This window comes from Anser cygnoides, chromosome 1 (genome assembly GCF_040182565.1).
Source record: "Anser cygnoides isolate HZ-2024a breed goose chromosome 1, Taihu_goose_T2T_genome, whole genome shotgun sequence".
NCBI classification, from domain to species: Eukaryota; Metazoa; Chordata; class Aves; order Anseriformes; family Anatidae; genus Anser; species Anser cygnoides.
The window spans coordinates 72691483-72712738 of NC_089873.1; the positions used below are offsets into that span (position 1 = coordinate 72691483).

A 21256-nucleotide genomic window follows, 5' to 3' on the forward strand; every position below is an offset into this window, starting at 1 on the left:
TGAGGACATCTTTGAATTTATTAATGTAAAGCAGACAGAATTCTAAATCACATTATATCAGGAGTACTAAAAATATCACTCTTAGATTTATGTAGCAATGCATCACTTACACTACACACTTCATAAACAGCCAGCAGATTTCTCAGACTTTTGTTGCATAGTAAGATTTATTACATCCCTTGAGTAAAAATTTATCTGTCTAAAGTCATTGCTTGACATGCCGTGATTAAAAATTAACAGTAAAAAAAAATGCACTAACTTTATCACTGAGTGAGCCAATCACAGCCATGGCTGGACAGATAAGGTAGTGACATACCTGAAGAGCAGTGAACTATGACTGTCCACAGGATTCAAAAGGCTGCAAGCAAGGACCGAAATACCTTATATGGTTTCACAAATTATCATTTTTTTAAAACTAAGCTATTTTTTCCTCAAGTGATGGTTGGGGGAAGAAGGCAGGCAGCAAGGCACTTGCATATCTTAAGCCTCTATTATGTAGGAACTCCAGGGCAAACGTAGGGCCAGCTATGCAAGTGCTTTAGGTCAGAAGGATTGTGTGTGAAAAGGGGCTACTGTGGGACATGTGGAAGAGCCCAAGCTGGATAGGAAGGAGGAGCAGACATGTCCTGGAGTGCTTGTAGATACCAAAGCCAGAGCTTGGAAAATTAAAGGGTGTGGCATTTCTACTCAGGAACAAGAACAGAAGGCATTAGATTTGGTTTGAAAAACTATCTTCTCTCCATTAGGGATTTCTGGATTACTGTTGCAAGACAAGCTTTTAACTCTGCTACACTGCAGGAATTGAGAGGCACAAGAAATTCATGGAGCTTTATGTCTCCTATCATGACTTATTTGCAGCACCAAAGCTCATCACATCACTTGCGCCAGGACAAAGCTTTGTGACAGTTCCCATTAGCTCTCTTTCTGGGGGAGTTCCTTTGCAGTCTTCACCCGCACTGAGATGCCCCAGTGTTCCTGTAAAGCTCATGAACATTGGCTTTAAACCTTACATTGCTAAACAAAGTGTCCCATGCTGTTGAGACGACAGTAAGGCCTGAGTTATCAGAAACTAAGCACAAAGATTCCAGCCCAAATTACCATTCAGAGACAGCACTGTTTTAGCTGAAATCCAGGCTTTTTCATTTTTTCCTGAAAGATTTAAAGGTGCCAAGCAATCACCCACATCAAAATAGTCCTAACCAGCAGTCAGCCATTGTTCCTCTTGTCTGGCTCTTTCACATTTTAATTTCAAGAAGTTCTGGGATTCTATCTTGAAATCTAACATTTTGTAAGAGACAGTTTAAAAAAAAGCACCTGGAAAAAGATCCTGAGTGCAGACAGATCTGTAATGCCAGGGTAACTCATGCCTTAATGGACTGGAAGCTTGATATGGAACTCCATTTATGCCTGTATTGGCTCTGGCCCTACACTTGCCCATCTGCGATGCTGAGAAGGTCTCTTTGAATTACCTGAAATGTTTACTCACTATTTAACATATTAATGAAGTAATAAACCAGGCCAATGAATGACTGAAATCCAGGCACTGTTTCTGTACTGAATATTATCAGGGTCGAGGAAACTTTCAAGGAAATATACCAGAAAAGTAGTGCCTCAGGATGCTACAGATAGCTGTGTATTATCAGCAGGTATTCTTATTTCCTTGTAGAATCATCCAAGATATAACATGAAATGCAACAGCTTTATATCTTTTAAGGAAATTGTCATCAGATCTCTAGCTCCTAGGGTGCTCTTACTCACTGTGATTCTCTAGCATGGGCTACAGCATAGCACTCTTCCACTCCCTGCACCCAGACTTTGATTGCTAAGCACATTGCTATCTCAAGCACAGAGGACAGATTTAAGCCATTGAATGAACTGCTGCTGCCTTCCTCATAAGTCGCTCTGTCATTGGTGAATTTGGTCTCATCACGTCGCGTTCCCTCAGGAGGCATCTGAGAAAGGAGAATAGGTAGCAGATAAATGGGATGAAGGTCATGAGTACAACATCATTTTTTCCTGTAAGATCATCTGCAGTGTCCTTATAAGAGATAGAAAAGAATACCTAAAGACCTGCTCTTGAGGTGCAGATTTCCTTTATTGGAAACATTTAGCCTTGGCAGTAAGTTTAGGCAGAACAGCGTGCTTCTTAGCACTGACAAGAGACTGAAAATGAGCACTCAGGGTGCACAAAAGAATTATTTTGATTTAATATTTATGTTTCAAAGAAACTTCAGGAGGGGAACAGGCAAGGCTTTACACCGTCCTGAGGATCCATTCTTTTAAGTGCACAGGCAGGCCCAGTTGATGACTTTCAACAGAACTCCATACAGGTCAATGAGCAACATCTGTGATTTCTGCCCAGCAAGACACATATAATTTGTACTGAGGCAAGCTCACATCAGGCTCTGTTAATCACATTTCCCAGTAAAACTGATGTTATTATTATTAGGATGGACTTGACTTTCAGCAGTTTGCTGAAGTTTAGGAGTCCATTAAGTACACAGACCAGCAGGCAAGAGGCCACTGTTTAAGACAGAAACCCTCTGAAAATCAACTGCCCTTAAAAAAATATAGATAAATCATCCAGACTGTAAGAATGCACATTTGGAACCGAAAGCAATTGCACTTTTTATCTTGATAAATGTAGCAACATTTAACTATGAATGCTTGTGTGTAATTACAGCACTAATTGAGTATACTTGCTACTACTCTTGATTTTTGAAAACTATTATTTCCATAAAAAAATCAGGAAAAATACTCACTTAGCAAGGTTTTGTTTGGCTTTTGATTTACAATTTAAAGCAGCATGAATCAATAACTGGTTGAAAACATCTCTCTGAAAACAGAAAAGAAGTTAGCAAAATACAAATTAATAAGTAATTTAGACTTACATGAACATCATTACAATGGTTACAATGTCTTGTTTACCAAAAGCCCCCGAGGAAAACATTTTCTCGTTGACATGTTTGAATAGCTAACACTGTTAGTAAGTGTTTGTAAACAGGATTCAGTCACAAGCACAATTTTTCATTTTATAAGAATGAAGTGTTATTAGTAATGTAAGCATCAAAGGGAGGCTACTGGAAGAGGATTAAGTTGCATCAAAACATGTTTTATTGACCTCCTTTACCTGAGCATTACTGCCTCCTAGTTGGATTAGCTGGTAACGGATTGGATACAGCAGGTCTACTGCTTTGTCACAATTTCCTTTTTCAAACTCCATAAAAGCCTGGCACAGTGGTAACCCCAAACTAGGAGCCAGGGAAAGTTCATGGTCTTCACAAGGTGCTCTGTAGAATGAGAAAGTGGTGAACTTGCATAAATCAAATGATAAACATGCATATTTCAGTGCAAGTCTGTCACTGCCTGCAGACAGAATTATTCTTTTTACCCTGCAAAGCCTGATATTTCAGGTACAGTACTTGGATAATATTTTTTTTGTGTGGTTATGTTACCTTCACCTCTGTTACTCATTAACCAGTTTTCATTCCTCTGCACATATTTGCAAGTCACAAGCCCAATGCCTCCTGCCTTTGCAATAAATAGTTTGGGTTAAGAAAAAGGCAGAACATTCTACGCTAGTTTCTCTTCTGATCTTCTCACCAGAACATCCTATTGCTAGTTCTTTGACTGTCCTTGTCATTGCCAAAACTGGCAATCAGTCTCTTGCAGAGAGCTCCAAATATAAATCTTTCAAAACAACTTGCCACGCATCACAGTGCCTCACCATCGCTGTAATATACACTGCATTCCCAGTGACAGCTCTCAAAGTCTGCTCTCTTATTTTAACCACAATAGACTGTTTTTAGATGCAAAAACAGCAAGGGATTTTAGATAGCACTTGTTTTTCTTTTTTTTTTTTCTTTTAAATGCTTGTAACCTAACCCATCTAAGAGTGAAAGAGACATAAAGCATGACAATAAGCCTGCAGAAGTATACATTTTAGTAGACATCCTTCCCAATATTAAAAAATGTAAAAATATAAGTAGCCAAATTGTAGCCGTTTGGTCTATAGGCAATATCTGCAATGGGACAATGTGGAATTGTTTTTCCACTGCTACAGAAGGAGCTGACAGTTATCACACCTTGACACTTGGAGGCAGTGCCATTTAGGTGCCAAAAGCTTGGTTGGGAGTACCAGAAGGTGAAGAGAGCTTTTTGACCCCAGCAATACAAATTCATTTCTGAGAATACAGAGCACAGGTCAATGCTATGAATTCCATTGGTTGCTTAGAACAGATTTTTCTCTAAATTTTCAAATTAAGTCTTTAACATTGAGGAACCAGCCTAGTAACTTTAGTCACTGGTTTCTGTTTAAAGTGCTTGCAATGACAGCTGAAAGCCACACTATTGCCTTAAACTTACCAAGCCAAAAATCTGATGATACAAAACGTACACATTGCTGTAAACAGAAAGCTATGCAACACCAAAGTAAATGTCCCATTGCTACAATTAACTCCTTAGGTAAATAAATAAATAAATAAATAAAGTGTGTATCTGTATGCTTTCTCTATAAACAATCAAAATGTCTTTAAAGATCTACTTTTCAAAGCACTAAGCTTTGCCCTAAATATTCTCTTCGAGTCACTATTATAAATCTCCCTTATTGTCCTCTAGGTCAATGCTGATTTTTATGTATACAGTGTTGCCCTATGTGTTTATCATTCCTTAAAATGCATCTTCCTCTGGAAAGTTAAAAGTGTATAACAGATCTGTATTTTAAAGAAGTGGTCTGAGATAGCTGAAAATGATGAAACAATCCTTCATTTAAACGATTCTTCCAGCTCTCAGAGAAAATGCACAGACATCAAAGACTGGTTTTTACTTCCTCTTGCAATTGATCTGAAGTATTGATTCATGAAGAACAATATATGCCCCTGCATTAACTAACATTTCTATCCACGAAAATAAACATGGGATACCAACCACCAGAGAGCGCCATGGAATTCTTTTTTTTTTTTTTTTAAAAAAAGGTAATTCTTGTCAACTTTAAAGCCCCAAATGAATTTTGTCTGCGTCAGTTTTATGACTGCTTTTTAAACAAATAAATAAATAAATAAGCCACAAGTAAAACACATCTTAGATATCATTTATATGCATGAATACAATATATTCATGATGCACAAATTAATCCACTAATCCAAACCATTAAAATAATTTCTTCATCTCACAGTCAGTTTTCTGAAATGACAAAATTAAGCTTCATAATGCTTCAAATTATAGCGAAAAATGTGCAGCTCTATTACTACAAAAGGCTGAATACAGGCAAAGAGAAACGCTAGGTGGAGAGATAAGTAGTGTGTATTCATTACAGCTTTCCTGAAGTGGTGTGTGTAGTTTTACACACTTTACATATACTTACATATCAATATAATTATATGAAAGATATTCACTGTCTCCTACTTCAGTCAAATCAGACACGCTTAGGCTTGATTTGACAGATTCTTGTTTTCATAACTACTCTTAAAAATTACATTTATTTTTGGTTAAGAGGTATTATAGTCAGAAACAAATAGTGAGAATTTCAGATTCTTCTTCCTCCTTCTTTTCTAAGGGAAGGGAAGCAATAGATGCTGAAGCAGGGGAAAAACAAGTTATATGGGGGAAGAATATAGAACTGAATGAAATTTTTAACTGGCAATTTAACTGGCAATGGTTGCCATACCAGCAATCATGGGCTTGGAGCAGGGTAAGCTGAAATTCCTAAGATGTTATAGCCAGAAAGCAGGAGTGGAAAGGTGGTAGTGTAACTCAAGGAAGTGAAGCCGGGCAAACAGGGATGTTATTTGACTGCAATTTGTGACTTTACCAGCCTACCAAGCCCATAGGTCAGGTTTGTGTTCTCAGACACAATCTCTCCAGATATCAGCAGCTTTCTATTCACTTTCAGTTGTTCAGCATTCATAAATTGAAAACCATTACTTGCACTTATGTGAGAGATTTCATTAAGAGTAACTAGATATAAATTTGTATTGGGTTAAGTATTAATCTTTTTTCTCCCCCATGTTTGCCGCAGAATCTAATCAGGTGGTCTATTGTTTACAACTTTGTAAATTACTATATTTTGTACTTAAAACTATACCATTTAAACCAGTAAGTTGTTTTTAGGATCTATCACCTGCGTTTACATAATCTATAGATCAACCCCTTCAAAAGAATTACAATCATTTACAGTTATTCAATACACAAGAGAACATAAAGAAAAAACATTGTTTAGTTGGAATACTTCGATATTCAAATTTTGCACATAATTCAAAGCAAAATACTCTCTAGAACTGCTTTAGCAATATTTAAAAATTGCTTTCCTACAGAGATACTTCACAATGCACCAAATAGTAGCTATTAGAATATTGCTACCAACTAACAGTCCATGATTAAAGAACTTTTTAAAGCAGAGCAGAAGTAACAACCACAGAGAGCTAACATATATTGTGCAATGTCCTCATTACTATACGGGTGAAATACTTTACTTATTGTATGTAACATAGCTTAGTATGAACTCATCAAAAGAAAATACAAAGCAAATGTGCTTAGTGCTCATGACTTCAAATGTAAGCGATTCTTGCTTAACAAAACAGAAGCCCCTCTAGACAGTACTCATAAAAATAATTATAGGGATCTTCTAATTGTACATCAGCTGATAGTGGGACAACCAGACTTGTCCCACTAACACTCTAAGGCAGAGAAGAGTATGTTGTAACACTTCTGTGAGCCACAGGCATTACCACCCTAAAGTTCAGAGGACAAAATACTTTTGCAGTATAACATTTTAATTCATTTACTTACTTGGCAAGTTCTTGAAGAGTTGTTAAAAGCTCATTAGTAGTTTTGTGGTCTTTGGCTCCAAGGGAGGACATCAAGATGTGTACATCGTTAAACAGAAGAATGTGATCTTTGGTGTGTTTCTTTGTAATCTTGAGAACATTGTCCCACCTGTCTCCAAGCTTTATACCTATGAGTAAAAGATTTTTTTTTCAATAAAAATACCACATGCGAAAGCATCACTTTGTAATCAGCATCACACAGCACAGATAGCACTGCTACTAAACTCAGGAAAACAGACCCTGGTGTGGCAAAATTATATTATAGAGTAATGCTTAGTTACAGTCTGTCGTATCTGGGCAAAGGATTTATTGACTGTCAGTAATTTATTGCCAGTATTCTAGACTGCATTAAACAAGGTTCTGGCTTTAATACAAGATTGCTTGTGTCTTCTGGGAGATGATGTTCATAGTGAATTGCCTGTAGCAATCAAATTATACAGAGAGATAAGATGGATTCCATAAACAAACCCAATGCACCATTAGTGTTTCAGTAAAACATTATGAAACCCTGCACCCTCCAACACCATCCTTCAGGAACTCCAGTGTGCAAATTACAGCTTTAAAAAGTTGAGAAGAAATGACACAGAGTTATGCGAGTACCCAAAGCCAGAGGCTAATAGATGTGTACTAGCTATATCAATCAATATCAGAATATAAAGTATTTCATTTGAAATTTACTTAAAGGAAGCTCTACAGCGTTTTAGAGACTAATGTACTCAATTATTCAGCCTCAGATCTCCAGGGACAATATAAGTTAAATTTTCCAGAAAAGAAATATGTGACCTCTGCTAGCTTGAGCTGAATGAAATACTGTGCTGGCATGGGAAAAAAAATATCTTGGAAAGAAAAAAGGTTATGCACATGATGTAGATTAACACTGGTAGGCAGCCAAGCACCACCCGGCAGCTGGCTCTCTTGCCTTCCCCTCAGTGGGATGGGGAGAAGAACAGAAAGGCAGAAGTGAGAAAACTTGTGGGATGAGAAAGACAGGTTAATAGGTAAAACAAACGCTGTGCACACAAGCAAAGCAAAATAAGGAATTAATTCACTACTTCTAATCAGCAGACAGATGTTTACCCATTTCAAGGAAAGCTAGGCCTTGTTATGTTTAACAGTTAACTGGGAAGACAAACACCGTAACTCCAAATGTCCCCTCTTCCTTCTTCTTTCCCAAGCTTTTATTGCTTAGCATAGTGCCTTAGGATATGGGATATTCTTTTGGTCGATTAGGGTCAGCTGTCCTGGCTATGCTCCCTCCCAAATTCTTGTGCAACCCCAAGCCTACTTGCTGGCAGAGCAACATGAGAAACGGAAAAGGCCTTCATGCTGTGTAAGCACTGTTCAGTAATAGATCAAATATCTGTGAGCTATCAACACTGCTTTGATCACAGATCCAAAATATAGGACCATATGAGTTACTATAAAGAAAATTAACTCTATCCCAATTAAAGCAGAACAGCAAAATATTATAAATTTCGCATTGAGGCTTTTCTCAAGAAAAGAATTTTAAGATTTCTTCTGTAACACTGACCAAGCTTGCTCTGTAAGTATCTTTAAAAACTTCTCCAACATGCCAGGATGTGTATTGTGGGGTGAGGGTAGGGAGGGGAAGTCAAAAAGAAAACTGTTCCTCTTGCAGATTAAGAAAGAACAGTTGGATATCCTACCTTCCAGACGAAGTCTGTACAGCATTGAACAGTTATCTACTATATCCAGCATGCTTCCACTTGACAGGCACTGAGGAGCAATCTGTAATCACAGGTATTCATAAACTGCCCAACTGATGTGCTAGCAGGAACTTACTCAGATAATCAAACTTATATTCAAAGTACAGAATTAATTTTATCTTTTTATTCATCCAAAAATACCTGTCTGACAATAGCCCTAGTTGCATCTTTTCTGAATGTGGTAATTTGCAGTGACAAACACACAAATTGCTTCATTTGTGCTGTTTTACATGTTATGGAGTTAAACTCAGTAAGCACGGAAGGTCATCAAGGTGTCTTTTTTTTGTTTGTTTGCTTCCAGTATAGTGCCATAAATAGTACTTCATTTTGCCAGATTTAGTAGACCGGAATCTGCACAGCAGCTTTCTTAATGACATTATTTTTACAAACCTTACAAAGATGTTATCCTACCAAATTTGATACCACTTATTTACTAAGATTGTTTTGAAATTTATGCAGTAAAGAACCATAACATATTAAGTAGAAATAAAAAGACATGTTTTTGTTGACTTAGTAGCTAACATGCAAAAATCACTTCTTTATAAAGGTAACTTGACTATACAAGAAAATCATTTCACATCCTTTTAAAAAGTTTTTTTTTCAGGGGCATTTAGACCTACACATCATGAATAAGAGATGTGGACACCTGGAAAACAGTACCAACAGTGCCATTACAGCTCCTCCAAGCAAAAGTGTAAGAAAGGCTTGAACTGTACAATATTTGAGTATTTGGGGCATTTCACTAGTCGACAAACAGCCTTCCAAACAACAGATATAAATAATATATATGTATGGCAATTGCAATAGGTTTCAACTTCATGCAGAAGGAATAAAGTATGTATTGTGGTCTTAAGCATGTTCTCCAGTAAAGATTAAGTCCCCTACTCACATGATTGTCATAAATTGTCAAAGCAGCCTCATATTCCCCCTATAAAAGCAAACAAGGACCGTATGATTAACATTCCAGGTAGAGAAAACAAGAGTGATGGGTAGTAACCAAACATATAAATACAATAGGTGCCATATTACTTCACTGCCTCATGACTTGTTTAAAAGAAAAAAAAAAAGTCAATGAATTCCTTGAGGCCTGAAAAGAAAGAACAGAGCCTAAGATAAACTAGGCTTTACTAGGTAAAATAACCAGTATGCTTAGGTTTCATTTGATAATGAGAACTAATCCTGCTGTAGGTTACACATGAGGGAGAAAGACAAGGTGTTACCTCTTTCTAATCTTCCTTTCAGGTTTCTTTGCAAAAATTACTGCATCATAAAGTTATGCAAAGAGGTAGGAATAAAACTGATGTTAAGCAGGCTATACAAAAGCTGTATAATAGTGTTAATAGTGCTGAACATAAGCAAGTTATCTTGTTTTCTGACCAACGTATGGCACTTTTTCCATGACGTCACATTTGTCTCCCGAATGAATTGAGACCCACAAGTACAAAGAATTATCAAGTCCAAGGAAATTCTGCATTGCAGCCTGATAGGTTGGGTAAGTTGCAAATTAAAGGGTTTCAATAAATTTGATCTCTCTATAAGAACAAGAATTAGTAACATTAATAATGAATAACATTAAATATTAGTAACATTGACTAATAACATAAGCCACCAAATTTAGAGCTGTCATACTGCCTCTTTTCTAGAGTCAGCAAATTTTGAGGTCAACAATTTAGTACTGAATTTGAAGAGAATTTTATTTTTAGACAAAGTTTTTGTCTAAAAATTAGAGATCCAGGTTCATCTTTCTATAAAATAATTGTGCCAAATGTAATTAGTGACATTATTTTATCTTTGAACATGTAATAATCTCGCAGCAATTTTTCAACATTCCAACGAAGATACTAGATCTTTGTTCAATGTAATTACAAAAAAAATTATTCTCAAAATAATTGTACTAACGAACTATCTTGTAAAAATGTCATTGTGCCATTTTACAAAAAAAACAACCCTCTAAACAGCTGAAAAAAAATTATAAATGCTAGGACTGCCTTTTAAATAGTATTAGATCAATTATCTACCTGGACCATAAAACATCTGTATGAAAATGTCTCATACCTTTTCAATGAAGTATAAAGCCCAGTGCCAGTAATTATGACAAGCAAGTATATCACTGTTCTGGAAAAAATAAAATAAAATAAAAATGTTATATACAAAATAACTTTAAATTTAAATGTATCTTGACAGATTTCTGTTTTCTTCTTCATCAAAAGTCAGTACATCAAGTGAGAGAAGAGACAAGAATTTTAAATCAGCTTGCCTACTTTAAATTTCTCAGTATGCATATGCTTCTTGAAATTCAAGGTGACATCTCAAAACCAAAGTTTTTCCCAAGTCATTTTCCAGAGGAGAATTGCACTTGGATGTCTCAGAAGAATTCACATCTTTCTCTTAGGAAAAAAGCATCTATAACAAGAGTAAGATTTGTCTAATCTAAAATTTAAGTGTCTTATTTAAAGTAACATGGCTAGGTAGTAGAGAGAGATACCCACCTTAGGAGGGCCATTCAGCCCACCCATCTAGATACCCATTTCAGACAGAGTAATCACTCCTTAAACTTATGTCCTACTACTGACTATGGAAGATACACTAGATACCAAACACACAGGCATACCAAACACATTAGATAACTAAATATCATAACTGAATATCATAAATATTCTCTGAACTGTACCAACTTTGCGCTCTACTTCTCAACTGGTACCAGAATTTTAAATATTCTTTCATAGCCTACACTTCAAAACAATGTAATTGCAGTTCACTTTTGTGAGTGCACTGAGAACAGACAGACAGGAATATAATTCCATAATCCTTTGGTGAAAATTAAGATACCAGAAAAGTTGTTCTCTCTATTCCAATTCTCTCTCAACGCTATAGTTAAATTTAATCTTCTCACAGGTGGAAAAATCTTCATTGTAATGATGAAACCTGCTTCACTTTCAGGAAGTACAAAGGTTCCCAGTGAACTTTCTGGTGCTAAGATAAATCCTCTAGTAATCTTTACTTGTTTAATATTATATTACAAAACCAATATGAGCAACTAAAGTAGTTAAGTGGTTGGCATAAACCTGATAATATCATGTTTACTACCATACCACCATACCAAATGCCATATAAACAAGAACATGGGATTACCTCACTGAATAAAACAAAACCTTTCTTCTACTGCTGATTTTGAGTTCTGAATGAGATTAAATTGCTAAGGCAGAAGTGGGCTTGCAGACTGCTAAAATAAATAAAAGCAGACTATGAGAACTCTTTGCTCTGGAGAAAAACCTTTCCCATTTAATAACCAACAGTACTGGCACAGAGGCCTCCTCTGGTAACATAATTTGCCCCTTTTGATTTTGTGCTGAAACATCCAAAAAAAAAAGGCATCTTCTTTATTGTGTGGAGAGGAACGATAAAAAATAAACTACCATGTAAAGAAAACCTTACAAATTCTTCATGACTCTTACTGGAAAGAAAGATGAATTAAAAAGAAAAGAAATTATGAATTAAAAAGAAAGAAAGATGAATTAAAAGCACCAAAAGTAGTGATGATATAGATATAGTGATAATATAGATATAGATAATATAGAGATAAAAGATCCTGGTCATTAAAAGAAGTACTAATTGTCAATTCACCAGGCCAAACATAAGCCCTTAGAAAGCCCTGCTTTTTTTTCTACGATTACATTTTAACTGGGTTCACGATGAAAAGATGGGTTCATGAAGGCTAAGATGAAAAATATTGCATAAAAGAAGTGATTATATACATTATCATTATGACAATGTCAGTCAATAAGTCTTAACTGTACTGGAGTGGGCATGAGGGTATTCTAGACAATTCCACTTACTGATCTGGCACTTTGTTTTATTTGGATAAAGGGTAGAAATCTCAGAGGCATGGAACTATTTTAAGAAACAGAGTTCAAACAGGTTCAAAAAGTCAGGGACTGATTTCAGAAATGGTTGTTGGTAGTTTTAAAGGTATCACCCAAACTGTCAGTCCCATGTATCACTGTTTCATTAACTAATATGTCAAATGACAGAATGCTTTCTAAGACATCAAAGATATGAACCTGAAGAGAAGGTTGACTTCATATCCAAGCTTGACATCTCAATGATTTAACTTAAAAAAAAAAAAAAAAGCAAAACCATCCTTCTAGCCTCGCTGTCCAGCACTGTTCTTTGGGTGACATGGAACAGTGAGCTGAGATGACTCTAAAACAAACTCTTGGGGGTTCTGTCAACTTCAAACTCCACAACCTTATGCTCTGAATATTATTATCTGCTCTTCACTTAATCATTAGGAAACGACATGCTGTTCAACACAAATAAAAATTAAGCTCCACTTACAGCAAAGGACTACATGACAACTGTTCAATATACCACTGAGAGATACTCAAATAAGTTGGATGTATGAGTAACTTGAGTAGACTAGAAAAGAGACAAAAGCATAATTTATCTTTTCTTTACAGCTGACCTAGCATCCTTCCCTATCTAGAAGTAAACAAAAACAAACAAACAAAAAATAATCAAAAAACTCATTAAATACATGAGCTTTTTGAAATGTTGCTTTGCCTGTGTTATCTCACAGCTGGTTCCCCTGCGGAAGTTTACCTAGATTCCTCAACTGACGCATGTTGTTCAGTCTCAGTCTAAGCAAAAAGTTTATGAAAATAACGCTGGTCATTTTACTTCTATAAACATGCGAGTATAAATAAATCAGTTTTCATATCTAATATTTCATCTTCCAGCAACGGCCACGACTTTATGAGATATAAAATATCTAGCCAGTTCCATCTGCTTAGGAAAAAGAAACTATGGCATGTGTGTGTACAAACTACATACTTGTTGAAAAGCAGTATTTTTTTCAATATTTCTAGCTAAAATAAGTCAGTGTGAGAGGACAGACTTTTTGTGAAACATGGCCAACCAATGTGTTTGGCATTTGTGTAATCTCAGCAGTCCTAGTTATGATGGCTTAAAGTGGTGCAAAGTATGTGTCGTTCATAATATACAATTTTTTTATGCTTCAAAATTGGCACAGATAACAGCACCACAAGTGATTTTTCTCGTAATCTGGGAAATTTACATTGCTTGTAACATGTATGGGGACAGGAATAAACTAGATGAAGAAACACAGAACTTGACTGGAGGAGATAAAGAAGACCTAGGAGTTTTTTTCAGAGATGCTATGAGAAAGTTTACCTTCCAGTTGGCTTCCGTCTCCTTCATAAATGCTAACCCTTTCTTCACCTCTGCTTTCATTTCATTTATGTGAGCTATAGTATGAACAGACCAGGCATCTGTCTGATCTATAGCCAAAGCCTGTGAGTGAAAAAGGGAAAATGTGATGAACCTTACAAACTTGCAAATAAACATATTTATTATTGCTGATATAGAAGCAAGCGACTCGTATTTATTAGCTGCACGTTAAGTACATCCCTGCACTTTTCCTACTAACCATAGCTTGGAAGACTGATTTGGACAGAAAGGAAGAAAATGTTTATTGGCTGACTTCACTTCCTGACTTCTACTGCACAGAGATGAACATGCAGAACAGCTTCAGAATGCAGGCTTTAATGAAGATTATCAAATGATGTTTTATTTAAAAGGCATATATCAATATGAGCCATAAAAGAATTGCATACACAGGCATAATATAGACCATAGCATAGGTAACCATTCTTGCAGGTAATCATTCCTTCTTTAAGAACATGTCCAGCTCTGACTATTGAGCAATTTACTCTTTCTCACTCCATTTTCCAGTAAGTTTTAGCCATTTTGTAAGGTTAGTCTTTCTTGTCATTTTCAGCCACTTGATGTAACAGAACCTTGGCAAAAACACCCATTAAAGATGAATTGTATCTGAGACTCCTGGAGGACAGGGATAATCCTGAGGACTGCAGAAAATCAGGTATAACTACTGTCTTCATAAAAAGGGAACACACCAAGTAATTTTGATCCCCAGGAACATTGTAGGCTTAATTGCTCAATAATCCATGAATATGCATCTGGAAAAAAAATGGAGGAGGAACCCAAACAGGGTGGATTGTCAAGAGCAAACTACATCAAGCCAATCTAACATTCTTTAATAGGAGTAAACAGACAATTATACATGGGGGAAACAGAAAATGGGATATACATGGATTTTAGACAGCTGTTTTGATACCATCTCACATGGCACGGTTATAAGGAAATGAAGGAAATACAGTTAAGATGAAATTGCCATGGTATGGCATAGATATAGGAATCTTTCTAAGGAATATTAATCAACAGTTCCTTGTGAAATTGTGAGAATTTCCATGCTAAACTTTATCTCTTTGCTACTTCTCTTAACAACTGGGATGACGAAGTCAGTTTATAGTATCTGCACAAAACATCACCCAGAGATAAGGAGCATGACTAAGAATTCTAAAACGTTTTACCATCAATAACAGGCCGTTTACCTCAAGGGCAAGCTTCTCAGCACGATCAAAAAGGTTTGTTTCCATGAGTCCAAAAGAATAGTAGCCCTTAACGTAGCTAAGCAAAAGAGAAACGAATAATGCTTCATCCAGTTAGAACTAGATTTAAGATAGGATTGAAAAACATACCAGAACATACATTTAACTCAAAACAGTCCTTACAATGCACTTTATATTGAACCATGCAAAGAGCTCAGATCCCATCTATTTTAAATGTGTCTCTTTAACAAAAGACCAACTCTTCTTCGTGCCCAACATGTATACTAAAAACGTGTAATCTATTTATTGTGTTAGCCAGAGCATCACATGGAACTGAGAACACTGCATTTTTGATTCTGAATTGTAGAGTATGTAGACAATATTTAGACTCAATGTCTACTTTTCTGTAGGTAGTCTAAACCACCATTAGCATTTTTCAAATTCAACACATTCTGAAGCAAACTGAGTTTTACCAACAGGGGAAAAAAAAAGCACCCACAAGTGACTTAAGATTTACAGTTAGAAACGGTGAGTGGGAATGTGTCAAAACACTTTCTGGTTTGTATAAAGTGGCTATTCTGGCTCTCCCAATCCAACAGGCTGGAGATGGAAAAAACTCACTGCCAGGCTGCTGCTGCTGGTGGTAAGCCACACTCCTAATTGTAGGATTCAAAGGGTTCAAGCTTGCAGAATACAGAACAATAAGCTAGCTCTCATAGGAAATGAGAGACCAACAGACACCAGCATGGAAATCAGGAACAAAATGCACATCACCAGTGTTTTGAGAGCTGACATTTACATCTTTGGATAAACTGGAATTTAGAGTTGCAGAGAAGAATCTGATCTCTGTAACATTCATAAAAATGCAAAATTAGATGGTCAGAAGCAAGAAAATACTGCCACCAAAATTATCTGAATATCTCAAAGGCAACGCATATGACTGTAGTCTTCTGCACTTTCTCCAGTGCCGACGGAACTATAGGTAAGTGCCTTTAAGTGAAGTGGCTCTTTAAAACTGGTTAACATCATTCTAATGTCACAAGGCATCCCCATTAAGCAATAAAAGCCCAATGTAAAGGAAAATTAGGGAAGTTATATGCTTCTGTGCATGTACACGATGCGGTCATTTTAAGAAATATTTAACTGCTATTGTATTTGCAGATTTGTAGATTGCAAAACACCACAGGATACATCTCTGTTTCTCAAAGTATCTGCTGGAGTTTTGGTTTTAAACTCAGGAGGCAGAAAAAATCTACTAAAACATGTGGGGTACATTGCACCTGATTTATTTCATGGTTTGAGAGGAATAAAGGTTGATTTTTTTTTTTGGCCAAGGTATCAATTCATACGAAACTCTACATGCCTGTCAGATTGAGGACATGGGATACCTGCCGGATTTCTATACTTCAAGAAATGTTTAATATATGGGTACTTCCTGTTGCTTTACATTTAAGTGGACAACAAGTGCACTTCTGTAACACTGTGTCCAGAAAAAAATACAAAAATGCAGTCAAAACTGCTAAGGAGTCTTACTTCCCCAACAAATGACATCAGCATACTGTAGTTAAGAGAAACAAAGTATTTTGTTTTTTTCTAAATTGAGATAACACTGCTGGAAAAATGAGACATTTTGTGGGGTGCCTTAGATTCATTATTATGTTAACATTCAGTCTATATTCTTTACAGAGCTTGTAGAAGAGAAAAAGAGAAAAGATTGTACTGGATATCAAGATACAGAGCATGGGTCTACATAAATATTCACAGAATATTTAGAAAATTATGTTTGACTATGGAGGGTCTATTCTATTTCTAAATGTTAAATGTATGTGCTGATGTATAATTTGATGCAGATTTTTACATAAAGTTAGCAGCTTTCAAGTAATTTAACAGGTCTTAAAAATAATTAAAAAAATTATCCCCAAGTAATTGTTTTTATCAATTAACTGCTTGTCAGTAGATTCAGATTACCCCGAATTAACCTTGGGAAACCAAAACTTTCAGGACTTAACTAACTAAATAAAATAAATAAGAAATAAACAAACAAAAACTATCCTATGTGGTACATGATGTGCCACATTTGCTAGCAAAAATTACTAACTGACCTAAAGCTCACTTCTAAAACAAACAAACCAAAAAATCACTAACAGTATCAGCAGGGATACAGGAGAGATGTTCCAGGTGTCTATAATTCACTTGACTTCACTTACAAGCCTGTGATCTTTTCTACGTCTTTGTTCAACAGAGCCTATCCTTCAGATGTGTTTGAAGTTAAAAAGACAAAGCATGTATACATTACACCAGATAAAGACCTTTTTTTAAAACGAAGCATGACCTACCTGCTTAGAGGAACATCAGGTGTCCAGAAAGGAAAAACCCGTGCAACAGAGTCTCGCATTTGTATATGATATCCCAGGTAGAAATAAGTGTCCTGGGAAAATTTGAGGGCTAGCAAGTCCGTCGGATGGCTCTGCAGAATCTGTTCCCATAGATCACAAGCTTTGGGGAGCTGGCTAGAAATATAGAAATATTGTGAACGCTGAAAGAAGGCACACAAACCCGACTCTACGGTTAGTTCTAAACTCATGCTATTCTGAAAAAGAGAAAATTCAACATCAAAAGACTTTTTTTTTTTCTTGAAGGAATTTAAGGATGTTTCTTCTGTAAGAAACAATGACATTATCTTCACTGAGTACTTTCTGGGAAATAATATAAAATAAATATTCTTGTGTTAAAAAAACAAGCTGTAAACTGCACAGAAAAAAACAGAAGCTCAACCATAAATCTAAAGATTTTCCTATGGTGTTGAACAGAGTCCTGCTGTTATCTGCTTGAGGGTAGGAAGGCTCTGTAGAGTGATCTGGGTAGGCCAAATCAATGTGCTGAGCCCAACTGTATGACATGCAACAAAGCTAAATGCCAGGTGCTGCACTTGGGTTGTAACAACCCCATGCAGTGGGATAGGCTTGGGGAAGAGTGGCTGGAAAGTTGTTCATCAGGAAAGGAACTAGGGGTGCTGGTTGACAGCTGGCTAAACATGAGCCAGCAATGTGCCCAGGTGGCCAACAAGGCCAATGGCAACTTGGCTTCCATCAGGAACAGCGTGGCCAGAAACACTAGAGGAGTAATTGTCCCTTTGTACTTGGCACTGGTGACACCACACCTTGAGTACTGTTTTCAGGTTTGGACCCGCCCACTTCAAGAAGTATACTGAGTTGATGGAGTGTGTGCAGAGGAGAACGAAGCTGCTGAAGGGATGAGAACAGATTTATGAGCAGTGACTGAGGGAACTGGGGCTATTTAGTCTGGAGAAAAGAAGGAGGAGGGGAGGAGTCTTGGCTCTCTACAATTACCTGAAAGGAGGCTGCAGCAAGGAGGAAGTTGGTCTCTTTTCTCAGGTAACAAGCGATAGAACTCAACAAAATCGTCTCAAGTTGTGCAATGTGCAACAAATTTGTGCAAATGGTCTCAAGATGTTTAGTTTGGATACTAGGAAGAATTTATTCACACAGAGGGTGGTCAACCATTGGAACAGCTTGCCTAGGGAAGTGCTGGAGTCCCCATCCCCGGAGGTATTTAAGAAACCTGTGGATGTCTCACTAAAGGACCTGGCTTAGTGATGGGACTTGGCAGGTCAGGCTGACGGTCGGACTTGATGATTTTGAACATCTTTTCCAACCTAAATGATTCTATGACTCAATAATTAATCTAGCTTCACATGCACACAGATATCTTCCCTCTCCTCTAGTGGGAATTGATCCCATAGTAACGGCTTCGGTAGCTTCCTCTTTACCTTTGCTACAAAATACATGAGGTAAACCCATGTTCACCTGTTTGTTTGACGAATAATGCAAGTGAATGATTAGCCAATACTTTCTACAGTGCAAATAAATTCATCATATTCAATGGAACAGTAAGTCTTTACAGCACTTCTGACACTGCCATATCCCATTTTTCAGAGGAAATCTTTTTTGACATAGGAAGACAACAGAGAGGAGAAGAAAGGTCTGTTATAGACTTTGCTTCTGTGGGTCCAAGTCTGTATTATATTATACTGGACATCAGAGTACTTAAATATTAAGTATCTTAGTTCTAAACCATTTACTCCACTGACAGATCTAAGACAGATTTAAAACAAGGAGTGCTTCATGCTTTAAGAGAGGCCATACAGCACTTTTCCTCCTACGGTTCTGATGGCAAACTAGTCATGGTGATACAGGTTGGGGAGATAAATTTCAGCACAGCCACCAACATTGCACATTGATCCTTCGCTAGTTGTCTAGCTAGACAGCTAGGCAACACCACTCCCCAGCATCACCTCTACCTGTGGTAGCTAAAACTCTTCCCAGTCCTTTACATGTGAGGAAAGCGACAACAGAAGAGCAAGCGGGACATGTGCTAAGGCGGTACACAGCAACAGCAAGGAGATTCTGAATGACAAAACCAGCTCCTGTCCCCTTCCCCATAGGTCTAGACACTTACCCATGGGCAAACATGTCCAGCGCTGATACGTGAAGCTTCTCCCGCTCACTCAGAGGCTGGGATTTTGACAGTGTCATCATTGTTCTCATTGCACTGTCCAGCTCTTTGTTGAGCCGCACTGAACTTCCAGTACCAATCAACTCCAAACCATTAGCGATGACATGTCCCATTGCTAGAGAAACCAGCCCATTACAACTTGAGCCATACAGAACTGTAGGAAACTCATCTCTACATAAGCATTAACACAGTTTTGTTTTGTTTTAAAATGGGACTGATCTGTAGTGACAGGGGACAGAAAGGCTTATAAGCCTGAAGTTTTCTAGGCCTTTCATGATAAGCATTTAAGAAGACTTCAAATGAAAAGAAAAACACAAAACCAAACACATCATCCCAGCCTGCTCTTGACTATAAAGAATCTTTACAGAGTTCTGCAACCCACTGCTTCCCACTTGCCTAAATGAAGCACGGTTAACACAAAGAGGCAAGGAATTATGCAACACTTTCCATACTAACCATTAAAGATTATACTTACTAAAATTTGGATCTGCTGCTTTTAGCTTGGAGAGACATCCCTCAATACCCCCGAGACCCTCATCATTGGCCCAGGTTGCATACTGTAAAAGACAGAGACTGTGTCAAGGAATCCCCAATGACATTGGGCATCTTCTCCTTCTCCCAGCCACGTGAAAGTCAGAAGCAAGACAAATGATAGCAGAGAACCTTTACATTCAAATACAATTAGCTCAGTTAGAAAACACAGAAGCTGCTTTCTTTAAGGTAGCCTGGCCACCAGCAGAATTAACAGCCTTTGTTCTCTGTGCAGCTTATGTCAAGTGTTTGATTCTCCAGGGTCCAGTGGGATGAGCACACTACCCTCCCACAGCTACAGTGTTTGGCATCACTCTCTGCTATGAGGGTTTTCTGCTGACTGCTAATGGCTGAATTCAGCCCGATTTGAAGAACACGTGTGAGAACATAACATTTCTGAGACCACAGCTTACCTGTCAGACTTGACAGCCAGTAGCTAACCAACACACATGCTACTGGAAAGAACCAATGCAGATACATGAACACAAACACACACACACTGTGATTGCCTAATCATGCCTTCCTCAAGAAACAAAACTCAGTACAGCTTCTGTCTAATCTTTCAGCTGTTAAGGAATGTAAAAATCAGCTACACCAAAGACTGTTTTATGCACAAGTCCCTTCAGACCCCATTTTTCGTCATACCTGGGTGAGCACTGCATCAAAGAGTTTACAGGCTTCATTGCTAGCAGTGGACAGGCCAAGTCCAGCATCCTGCCAGGCCTGCACAACAAACAGATGAGAAATGAAGGATTTCACACACTGAGATGACAGACTTTAAAAAGTGGTGATGTTCTGATGTTTTTCAACTGTTTATTTTTTTTTTCAAAACAGGAAAAAGCTGTGAGAACAATGTTAGCAGATGCAGACACTTTTTGTGCACCTGTACATACATCTCAATTTGTTGGGTTAGCAGTGGGGATAAAGAACCAAAAATTATACAGCCTTTCAAATTCTACAATTTATACCTTACAAGGTGAGGACTACACTTAACTCCCTGCAGACAAACTTGGGCTGGTTCCTCTGCTGAAGATACACCTTGTATGAAACAGTGACACGGGAAAGGAAGACCCCAGGTTTCTATATACAAAAGCAATACTGCCTTTTCCCAAACAGGATGGCCACACAACCACCACATTTGTCACCTCACTACCTTAGGGGCTTCCCTTCCCAACTTACTCACCTAACTAATACTGTAGTTGTCAAA

At 37.3% G+C, this 21256-nt stretch overlaps 1 protein-coding gene across 1 annotated transcript in view; it reads right to left on the minus strand.

The window, feature by feature from the left end:
* The window catches only part of LOC136789683 (tetratricopeptide repeat protein 38-like), a 22377-nt gene continuing 1121 nt past the window's right edge, over nt 1–21256 (minus strand). Inside the window, exons 2-14 of the mRNA XM_066990315.1 lie at nt 20695–20772; nt 19994–20075; nt 19462–19633; nt 17319–17492; nt 14986–15061; nt 13745–13864; nt 10607–10666; nt 9441–9479; nt 8492–8573; nt 6787–6952; nt 3131–3290; nt 2763–2836; nt 1–1952 (exon numbers count right to left, since the gene is read on the minus strand). Of these exons, the coding sequence (XP_066846416.1) occupies nt 1859–1952; nt 2763–2836; nt 3131–3290; nt 6787–6952; nt 8492–8573; nt 9441–9479; nt 10607–10666; nt 13745–13864; nt 14986–15061; nt 17319–17492; nt 19462–19633; nt 19994–20075; nt 20695–20772 (1377 nt within the window). The 3' untranslated portion in view covers nt 1–1858. The remainder of the gene's footprint in view (nt 1953–2762; nt 2837–3130; nt 3291–6786; nt 6953–8491; nt 8574–9440; nt 9480–10606; nt 10667–13744; nt 13865–14985; nt 15062–17318; nt 17493–19461; nt 19634–19993; nt 20076–20694; nt 20773–21256) is intronic.